The sequence below is a fragment of the Coloeus monedula genome, assembly GCF_965178545.1.
Source record: "Coloeus monedula genome assembly, chromosome: W".
In the NCBI taxonomy this organism is placed as follows: Eukaryota; Metazoa; Chordata; class Aves; order Passeriformes; family Corvidae; genus Coloeus; species Coloeus monedula.
In genome coordinates this window covers 29064375-29075659 of record NC_138821.1, presented here as the reverse complement: position 1 = coordinate 29075659, position 11285 = coordinate 29064375, and the positions used below count along the sequence as shown (strand labels likewise).

General features: G+C 43.0%; 1 protein-coding gene across 1 annotated transcript in view; it reads left to right on the top strand.

Moving 5' to 3' along the window:
• LOC309584641 (small conductance calcium-activated potassium channel protein 2-like) overlaps nt 1–10536 on the top strand; it is a gene marked incomplete at its 5' end in the record, with an annotated part of 50937 nt that extends 40401 nt beyond the window's left edge. The window contains 4 exons of the mRNA XM_082300782.1: nt 29–587; nt 1111–1206; nt 8579–8691; nt 10013–10536. Coding sequence (XP_082156908.1) covers nt 29–587; nt 1111–1206; nt 8579–8593 — 670 coding nt within the window. The 3' untranslated portion in view covers nt 8594–8691; nt 10013–10536. The remainder of the gene's footprint in view (nt 1–28; nt 588–1110; nt 1207–8578; nt 8692–10012) is intronic.
• Nucleotides 10537–11285: the final 749 nt, after the last annotated feature.

Here is an 11285-nt window from a genome sequence, read left to right as displayed (position 1 = left end):
TGAACGTCAGCGAGCTCACCCCCTCCAGCCATGCCGGCTCGTCCAGGCAGCCCCACCAGTACCCCCAGTACCAGCAGTGCCATAGCCTGCAGCAGCAGCAGCAAGCAGCTAGTCCCAGCAGCAGTGGCAGCAGCAGCAGTGGCAGCAGCAGCAGTACCCGCCATCACCACTACCAGCAGCGTCGGGAGAGCAATCCCTTCGCCGAAATAGCCATGAGCAGCTGCAGGTACAACGGCGGCATCATGCGGCCGCTCAGCGACCTGAGTTCATCCCGCAGGAACCTGCACGAGCTTAACTCCGAGTCTCAGCCGCTCCAGCCGCCGCTCGCCGCTGCTCCGGAGATAGTGGTCTCCAAGCCTGAGCACAACAACTCCAACAACCTGGCGCCCTACGGCTCCGGTGGCACGAACAACGGCGGGGGCAAGTCCAGCAAGAAGAAGAACCAGAACATCGGCTACAAGCTGGGGCATCGCCGGGCGCTCTTCGAGAAGCGCAAGCGCCTCAGCGACTACGCGCTCATCTTCGGCATGTTCGGCATTGTAGTCATGGTGATCGAGACAGAGCTGTCCTGGGGCGCCTACACGAAGGTACCTGCCACGCCGTCGGACCGCCTTCCTCTCGCTCTTGGCGCGGTCGACGCAGCCCAACCCCCGCCCCGCCCCGCCCCGCCCCCTCTGTGGGCTCCGTGTCCGTTCCGGTTCACGGGAAGGCGGCTCCGCAGCCAGCTGCACTCTCCTGTCAGCCGTTCAAATCCTTGCGCGGCGGGACCGTTCAGCCCTCGCCCGGTCCTGCCCTGAAGCGTCCCTCGCCCCGAGGAGAGGTGAGGGGCGCTCTGACCTCCCCCCCCCCCGGCACCGCCGTGTGGGGCCTACTGGTCCTCCGCCCTGAGATGAGATGCTCACCCCGCGGCTCTGCAACCGTGAGGCGAGGTGTCCCCCTTCCCTGGCCCCGCCGTGAGGCACCCTACGTCCCCGACACTAAGGCGGGGCGATCCTCCCTCCCCTCCCAGTTCGGGCTCCGCTGCTCGCACTGGGGCTGGGGAGCCCGGCGGGGCGGGAACGATTCCGTGTGTATGGGTCTCTGATGGACAGTGGTGTCTTTCTGTTGCAGGAGTCTCTGTATTCCCTCGCTCTAAAATGCCTTATTAGCCTCTCCACGATTATCTTGCTTGGGCTCATTATTGTATACCATGCAAGGGAAATTCAGGTAATTAATTAACTTTATGAATTGCTGAGTGTTTACATATTTGTGGTTGCAGAGTCAGTTTTTCTAAAGGCTTCATTGTAGTAAGTATTTTGTGTTTCCTGCTGATTCAGAAAGCAAAAAGAATCACTTAATGCTTCCTGAAGTTCAGTGAATGTATTTCATCCCTGGAGAGAAATAAGATTGCATTGCCTGTTAGGGACTGTTACCTGCGATTATGCTAGTAGGATCACTTAGTTCTGAGGTTATAGCACGCTTTATGACATACCTGCTGTTTTCTATAGCAGATGTAGGGCAACAGTCTTATTTCCAAGTGACTAAATGTCATGCTGTGAATTTTCTCTGGATAGCAGGGCTAATTATTAGGAAAGAGGCATCAGTAACTTCTAGGTCTGTAATCTTCACTGCTGTTTCAGATACTAGCATACACTAAAATATTTAAAAAGAGGGGGGAACCTTATGTCAGATTTGTTTTATTTAATGCCATAGAAATTACAGTCATCAGGAAATGTGACAGAGGAAAGCTGTCAAGACAGGTAGGGCTAAAGGTAGGGGGAATTTAATGATCAAAGCTGTAGAGTACGTCTAAAAATACTGTCACATGTCCTGTCCTAGTGTTTTGCTGGTGGGTAGGGACACAGACACCAACTTAAGGAATAGTGTAATTTACTATAATGCCAAACTGCAAAGAATCACAGAAGGATAAGCTAAGCAATGCACATAATCACTGCTACAAAAGATTGCCTATAGTGATTAAGATACATCACCAGTTACCCTAATACTTTACCATCGTCCAAATCCCCAAAACATCAACTTTGGGGGAAGCTGTCACAGCGAAGGACTGGAGAACCACGCCCAGTAACTGGGAAATCCTGCGGTGCATCCACCTTGCAGGCCATGAGGCTCCCCCACTTTGCTGTGACAGTAGCCCAGCTTTTATACTGTTAAACAAACAAGCTAACAACTTCTAATTTCATTCTCCTGTTGGCTTTCTCCCAAAGCCTGGCCAGGGCTCAGGGAGGAACCAAGGGAGTTGTCTTTGATCCTATACCCCCCCTAATTAGGCCAGATGTGGCCTTATCTGGTTTCTAGATATGGAAAGGTAAATACATGTTTTGCCAATAAATGGACACATATAACAATACTTCATTAATGAGCATATACATATATATAACATTTGGTTGGAAGGTTAATCTAGAGGTCAACTTTGGCTCAGGGCCTGTTGTTCAGGCCTTAGTACTTCACGCAGGTACTTCGTTCTAATTTCAGTTGTATTTCTTTTTAGTTAAGAAATTACAATTTGACATTTCAGTTAAATTGAAATGTATAAGAGAGAGTTTTCAAAGTTTTGAGGTGAAAAATACCTTATTTGTAGATACATTGGTGTTTTTGCTATGTCTAATTAGAGATACCTTGGGCTACAGGCAGAAATGACAGTTTTCAAGGGCAAGAATGTTTTTTCAGCAGTAGCAATTAGCAAAAAAGAGAAATTGAGAATTGCATAGTACCCTTCTTCTATGCTGTAGTTCTAATATGAAAGGACACCACAGTCTCCTCCTTAGACTACTGTTAGAGAAGTATTGCACTACTGAAGACTGCCAAATGGGATCCTGTTCTGCAGTCCATACATATATGAAAAATACTATTTCTGTCTCAGAACCCAGTTTCTTTGCATTGATAGCAAAGATGGGCAGCTGTTTAATATTATTGTACTCAATAAGCAAGTGTCTGGTGACAGAGTATCACTATAAACTATTGGAATACTGATGAAGAGGTTTCTTTATTTGTGTAAAAATAAATAAACGTACCTGCTGCAATGTGGAAGCCTTGTTCTCCAGTGTACCTTGCTATAAGTGGTGCTTGAGGCACTAAGAACAAAGTTGAAGAAACCCAACTTCTGTAAGTATTTGAATTATTCTATGTATTTCCAAGAAACTTTAAATAGGAAACAAAACACAACATAACCAAATAGTCACAGGCTGCTGTATGCATAAGCTTACAGTAGGTAGTTACTCCAACATTTGCATCTTTTTTTCCAGCTAATTGGATACACATTTTCATTCTTTCCGAGGTTTGTTATGGATCAGAAAAATCAATCATTTAAAAAACTTCAGTCGTGTTTCTGATTTTTTTTAATTGATCATTGGAAAGAACTCCTTTTTGTATGAGACTACATGGAAGGAGTTGTGCAATCACGTGACTTAATCAAGGTTAATGTAGTTTTCAACACTGCCTGACAGTATAGAATACAAGCATACCTTTTTGTTAAACAGTGCTACTCTATGGTTTTGTCTGAGAGCCACTGTAGGCTGCAGTACTCATGTTAGAGCTCGGAGTAATCTGCAGCTCCAAAGGGGTCTGTCATTCATCTTGAAAATGAAGGGAAGTTTTGTTTTCACGGACACTATTGGAAGGAAAGGCCATTGTACCACCCTTAATATGTTAGATATCGGATAGATTTTTAATTTAAGCACAGTATGTTTATATATGCTGTCTTGGTTTGAAAGACAGGTGTCTGCTAAGGAAGGCAGAAGCCTCCCTTGGAATGGCAGATGCAACCCCCTTCCCTCCGAGTCATTATAATTTTGAAATCAAGGAGGCTTTTAGGCAAAGATGTGGGAAATAGGAATAACAGTTCTTTACTATTATATATATAACCAGTCAAACAAACAACAATAACTATGGCAGTAACAGCAAACAATCACAAACCCAGTCCCAGTCTTCTCGGCTGTCGGGCCCTTTCCCCTTGGGTGCAGTTCCGGTCGCAGCCGGCAGGGGCGCTGGGGGCTCCCGGTGAGCAGGGCAGGTGCGATGGTTTCCCCGCGGCTGCAGGGGGCGCTCCGGAGCGAGCTCGGGGAGCACGCGGCACCGGTGGCCTGGGGTCCCGGGGAAGGATGGAACAGAGGCTTCACAAACCCCAGGGCAGCTGGCCCCGGTGTCCGGCCGGACCCTCGGGAACGGAAGGCTGGAACGGCAGGGACGAGCACAAATCCCGGGTGGCAGACGCGATGTATCCAAACGGGGTACCCCCCCCCGGAGGTCTAGGCAGGCAGGGCAAGCACGGCTACAACGTAGTGAAGGCTCGTAGCAGCGGCGGGGCAGGGTGGCCATGGCCCGGCTCCGAGTGGGGCCTGGAAGGCGGGCTTGGGATCCCGGTGTTGTTTCCAGCAGAAAGAAAAGCGACCGTAGGAAAAACAGCTTCCTCTCTCTCTCTCTCGATGCCGAGACCCAACTGACCCCACACCCAGGTGAAACAGAGTAGCCAGGCGCACCCCACCGTCAGTGGGTAGCTCTTTGTTTTCTTAAGTACCCAGCGATTTGTCATCTTAGTGTGGGGGAAAATTCCTTTAACAGAAAAAAAAAACTAGAACTCCTAAAAAATCCCAACAACGCACACTTGACTTTCTAAAAACTGAGATGAAAAACACACAGAGAAATATCTACATCCATCTATGGTGCTAAATTTATGTTACACCTTAAATCTGAAAACAAAAGCTATCTTTAAAATATTTTAGCTTAGAAATGCACAGAACCTACTCCAAGTGAAAGAAAATACTGCATAAGCCCAATAATGTAATGTTTTTTTAATAATCTTTAAAACTGTTTTCTGAAGGGATACTTGCCTTTAATTTGGGAAAATATCCTGCTATGTGCAGTGGAATATTTTTTGAATCAGGTCTGTAGAATCATGCCCATAGATGGTTGATTGTGTCCTGGAGCACCAGCTGTTTGCTGACCTTGTTCAAATTTGATCATTCCTTTCTTATTCTTCTCTGAAAGGTACTTAGACTTTATCTGTAAGTATAGCGTAAATTTTCAGGAATTCATCAAGACAATAAATTTTGTTGTACAGAACAGAATGGCAATCTATTTTGCTTGAAGTGTGGTATGTTTCATAGTCTGATAGACGCAAACCTACCTGAAAGAAAAGTAGATTTTCCTGCAAAATGTGAGCTAAAATATGTTGAGAAATAAGACGAAAGTTTAGCAATTAGTAGTGCTTGCAGATTTAATATGTAGAAGCACCTGGTGATATAAAATGTCTGCTAACCAAAATCAGCTTCTTCCTCTTTTTTATATTTTTCCCAGTAGTCTTTGCCCTTGATTTCTTGGTAGGAAGTCTGAGCAGCCATGCTGCAAGCAACTCTATGGTAATGCCTAATAGTATAGCAGGTGACTTTAGTCTGTCCATTTAAATGACTTTGCCTGTGCATTCTGTTTTGAAAACAGTCAGCTCCTCAGTTAACCCAAACTGAGTTTGCTTGTCTCAGACCTGCTGAACATCATATTTTAATGGAGTTAGAAGGGAGATTTAAGAAGACTTATAGGGATTCTTCACAAGAATATTATATGGATGTCTGATAAATGTGGGGTTTGTTTGGTTTGAGGTTTTTTTGTTCCTTTCCTTTCCTTTCCTTTCCTTTCCTTTCCTTTCCTTTCCTTTCCTTTCCTTTCCTTTCCTTTCCTTTCCTTTCCTTTCCTTTCCTTTCCTTTCCTTTCCTTTCCTTTCCTTTCCTTTCCTTTCCTTTCCTTTCCTTTCCTTTCCTTTCCTCTCCTCTCCTCTCCTCTCCTCTCCTCTCCTCTCCTCTCCTCTCCTCTCCTCTCCTCTCCTCTCCTCTCCTCTCCTTTCCTTTCCTTTCCTTTCCTTTCCTTTCCTTTCCTTTCCTTTCCTTTCCTTTCCTTTCCTTTCCTTTCCTTTCCTTTCCTTTCCTTTCCTTTCCTTTCCTTTCCTTTCCTTTCCTTTCCTTTCCTTTCCTTTCCTTTCCTTTCCTTTCCTTTCCTTTCCTTTCCTTTCCTTTCCTTTCCTTTCCTTTCCTTTCCTTTCCTTTCCTTTCCTTTCCTTTCCTTTCCTTTCCTTTCCTTTCCTTTCCTTTCCTTTCCTTTCCTTTCCTTTCCTCCTTCCTTTCTTTTTTAGTTTATGAGCAATAGAGGAACAGGAGCACTTTCAGTATATAAGAGGTGAGGTTGGGATGTGTGTCCTCCACCTCCTTTTCAGCACCGCAGACAGCACCGCACGTTGCACGTTATCCGGGGCGCCCTTGCCTGGGCTGGGCCTGGCTCAGAGCAACCTGTGCTGCAGGGAGGGCGGCTACCAGCCTCCCCTGCTTCCCTCCCGTAGTACAGCCAAGTGAGTTCTCCTGCTGCGTGACGGCACGTGCATAATTTTGAACATACTTTTACCCTTGCATTCTAAACCTATTAGCAAAACAGATTCATTTTTATATTCTATGAAACAGCTCTGCATTTGACAGACTAAAGTCTCCAGAATGGCATAGCTGCAGTATTTAGACAAAAATAACTGGCTGCTGTGCAGTTTTGTGAAAAATTGGAAATGTTAAAATGCTTTCTTCAAATAGGTTTTCAGTGATTACAGTTAATTAGTTATTCTGTATTATTAGCTATTAGTGTTATTATTAGTATAATAATAAGCACAATTAGTGGTTTTATTAGTTATTCTGTATTATTAGTTATTAGCATTATTAGTTAGTGTATCAGTTATCCTGTTATTCAGGAGCTATTATATTTATTAAGTGTGACTTAATGTTAAGATTATAATAACAATCAAATTAATCCAGGTAGTTTCAAATGATGATTCTTAGCCTACATTATCATTCCAAGAAAAGAGGATAAAAACACAAACAATGCTTCCTTCACCTCTCTCCTTCTCCCAGGAGAAAAGCCAGATGAACAATAGTAATGATGTTGGAGCCAAGTATGGTGACAGCCCCAAATCTGTGTATTCTCATTTTGGTTCATTGTTGTCATGCTTATAATGTTAAAAACATCACACTTGGGAGATTATGAAATATTCATTACTGACTCTCTAAGCTTGTGTGATTGCTGATTCAGTTTGGAAGACTGGTAGGAAAAATGTAACTCATCGTTATCCCAGCCTAGAACGGGTATTTCTCTGACTACTGTTCCAGTTGAGAAATACACTTTTGAAGAGGTAGAGGAGGGAAGAGCTAAGAAGATAGTATCATCCTATTATAATAATAATTTACAATGTATAAATTGCCCACTTTATGCATAAACAGTTTGTTACTACATGGTTGCCCTGGTTTTGGCTGTGATAGAGTTAATTTCTTCTATATAATTAAAATAGCAGCATACAACGATTAAAATTGTTGTTTCTAGACAACTTAAGTGTTCCATATTTCCCTAATGCAATTTGCTGTTAGATTGCTGTTAGGTGGAAATGAAGAGACTTTTTGATAACAGTTCACATCGTACATCTGCATTTTTTTTTTACCTTTACTGAGAAAATAGACCTCTCTGTCTCTCTCTTGTACTTCTACAGACACAAATGCTTTTTAAATGTACAAATGTACAATTCCTGAAGTTTTACTGGCACTTCCTTATGTTACTCAAACAATTAAAACCAAAATTCTCCAAGGTTGCTAGTAAGATGTTTTTAATTCCCTTTGTTGGGTCACAGCCTGGTATTTCTTGAAAGATGGCTGTCACAGGGTAAGAGGGCTACGTCCACTGGGATACTTTTGCTTTGGTGATGGACTAATTAGGGTATCCCTTCTATTGCCTTTCTTGAATAATGGTAGCACGTGTTCTTCTGGACTGAATCTGAACCCTTTTCCCCTCTTCCCTTGATACAGATGCTCTCGCTCACACAGAAAAATGAAAATTGTTGATATTTGGCAGAAATGAATAGAACTCTTCTTTATTTGTGTGTGTGTGTGTGTGTGTGTGTGAATTGAGATTTCTAAGCATTTATAAATTGGACTGTTAGTTTATGCTCAAATAGAACTCCTATGGAAAGTCATGCAGACTTCAAAGTTAAGGTTAAGCCATTGTTGTCACAGCAGAGTTCATTTTTAGAATTCAGTCCATCACCTTCCAGGTCTCCAGGGAGAAAGGGCCCTCAGTCCCTAGATTGTTCTGAAGTGCTGGGAAAATCATGTGATACTGATGGATTTGGAATGAAACATTTTCAATCTTCATTAACGTCATGGAAAATTATCACACATGTGAGCCCAAATATCTTGCCGAAGACTCGAGAGTTTTCTCCTTTTCCCTGTCTCCTGAAAACTTGAAGAAATGGAGCAGGCAGTACTAGGAAAAATAAGTGGATGTTGCTAAATACATTTATTGACTATTTATTGTGCAAATAAATTCCATAATGCATGATTCTAATAAACACTGCTTATGGGGCTTTATTTTATTGCAAAGTTCTTCAGAAAAAATACTGCATTCTGTAAGAAATATGAAGTTAAACTCCCTTACAGTTTCCTATCACAAGCACTAATGGGTATCCTGCAGGCAAAATTGTTTATATCTATGTAATTCTTTTGCCTTCATTGTGGTGTTGCTTGTTTATCTCATTGTCTTTCTTCTTCTGTTGACTACATGCCAAAAGAAACAAAAAGTCTAGCTTGCCTTTGCTTAAGTATGCTGAATCATCAGATAAGACTGCTGCTGCAAAAACAAATGAAGATTAAGAGCACAGAAAGCAAGTCTGTTGAAAAACAGGTAAAAATCAATAGATAAACTTTGACCGATAATTTTATTCTGATCTAAAACCTGTTGAAAAATACTGGAAAATGTCTGTTTATTTTAATAGGCTTTGGATCAGGCAACAACAAATCTCATCATGTGCCAGTTTTAGTCCAAGATGCAGTAGCTTAATGTATAGCCTTGGAAATTACCTTGTACCAGTGAAGCTTAATACACATTCCATACAACAGAAAAGCATGCTGATTATAAGAAAACTAGAGACATCATATCTGTTGAATTATCACTTTAGGTGTATTTATTTGCTAAATATTTCGCTTTAGTTCCATTCAGTACATTTTTGAATAGATTATATCTGCAGAGCATATTGACCCAGGAAAAGTTACAAGTGCCTACTGTCTCTGAAAAGCAGCACTGTAATGCATAAGACACAGAAGGCAGGATAGACAATCCTTTGACATTGGTCAAGCATCTAATAAACAGTGACTGAAAGGATCTGAGGCCTTTTGCATTGAAATTAAATGCAGAAGATGCTTGTTTCCGACAGCCTCCCTTAGGACATAGGAGGAGGTTGTATCTAATGGTCAGGGCACTGAATGGTTGGCCTGGCAATACCTAGCATTGTCCATTCAAATGCACCCTTGTTCTGAGCATTTTTTAGTGAGGCTGTTAGAAGTTTATCAGGACATCGTGTTCATCTTTCCTTAAAAATACATTCTTAAGTCTAGAGTCACAGGTGTACTCCTTTGGCAGAATGAATACATTAGCTCATTTTATCTGGCTTCAGATTCAGTATTTCTTCCTTTAACTTCTGTTTCCTCTATTCCCTTGCAAAATTATTGTCAATTTTTCAGTGAATATAACCTTTTAAAACTGTTTCTAGTTTTCCCAGTAGTAATGAAGCTGATCTTTCCTGAAGAGAGTAAGGCATCTCCCACATTGGGAACAGTGGCTGATGGCAGCCATGTTGGGAGATGGCAGTTCTTCATGCAGTGATCTGTAGAACAAATTAATTTTTGTGATGAATGAAGAAAACAAAATCCTAAATCAAGAACTGTAAGATGATAATTTAAAATTAACAACATAAAAATACTAAAACATAGATAGTTCTCCTCAGTGAATTTTGCTTCCACAAGAATACTGTAGAATTAGAGTAGCTTTATTTCTGACATACTTGAAATGGGGAAAAATAGGACAGAGGTTTCTTACAGGATGTATTCTAAAATTACTTCTGTGTAAAGGTACTGATACTTTCTGGGGAGATGTGCTATGTATTTGTAAAGGTGCAAAGGGAACCTAAGCAATCCATTCAATATTTCTTTGCCAATTTCCCTTTCAGATGTAATAAAGTGTCTTGGGGTGACTTTATGATGTGTATCCCCTATCGCTGCTCTATGCCCAGAAATTAATTTTGTGCCTTTCTGTGCCTTTAAACTGAGACTGAGAGGGGGGAGAGGAAAAAAACCAAGCGAACTTTTCAAAGCAGTTGTTCAAGGACACACACACCTCTGCTTCTGCAGCAGCAAGAACGGAGGAAGCACCCTTCTCGCTGTTCAGCCAGCTTTCGGCTCTTTTTCTCTGGAGGGAGATGGAGAGTTGAACTTTGTTTTCCTGGGACTTTGGTTTTTCCCTTCTTCTCTTCTGGACTGTTTCAACATCAGAACACATTGGGAGAATTTTCCACCAAGGCCCCGGAGGTGGGCCCACACCGACCCAGCTCTGAGGAGGAGGAGAGAGACCACATCTACCAAAGGACTCTGGAATTTTCCCAGGTTTCTCCCCACAGCGAGAGGTTTTATTATTTAGCATTATTATCCTTTTCCTGTGTGTTTGTTAAATAAATAGTTTTTATCTCTTTCACTTTCCTCCGAGGAAAATTTCTTTTTTTTTTTCCCCGAACCTGGTGAGGGAGGGGTGGTTGTAACCTGCCTTCTATCAGAGGATATTTTTCCTCCAAATTTGTCCAAACCGGCACATAAAGCTAGCATGGTGTCATAGGTTAGCAAGCATAGTCCCGGAAGGGATGTCCTTGCTAAGGGGTGCTTACAGTTTCCTCTGGGAACTGATAGAACCTATCAGCTGGCCAGTTTGAATATGGACAATTCTCTAAGCCACTTAAAGTTGTGACCACCTCTGTGATCCACATTTAAGAATAGGCAAACTCCCCCTCCAAGCTCTCTCTCGTTTCCGGCGCTGGGACAGGTGGCTGCGGGCCCCGTGTGGGGGCCAGCGGGCCCGGCCAGGCCCTGCTCGGGCCAGGCCGGGCCGGGCCACGGCCATCCTGAAGCCATGGACCTGTTCCAGCCATGGAACCCCCCCCACACTGCCTTGCCGTGGGCAGCCGGAGCGGCTCGAGTCTCCCCCCTCTCCACTGCGATAAGAAAAATTCAACATTCCAGCTGCAAAGCTGCAAGGCCGAGGTGAGATTAACCCTTTTATTGCTGTGAAGAGCTGAAAACCTGAGGGAAGAGAGAGAGAGGAGATGCTTAAAGCTGAAATTCTGTTGTGAAGCTATGATATATCAGAGTATCCTGTTGTAATTTCATGAAGATATGGGGGGTGGAGTGTTCAACTCGTAAGCAAAAGCACCTGCGCTGAGATAGGCAGATGCT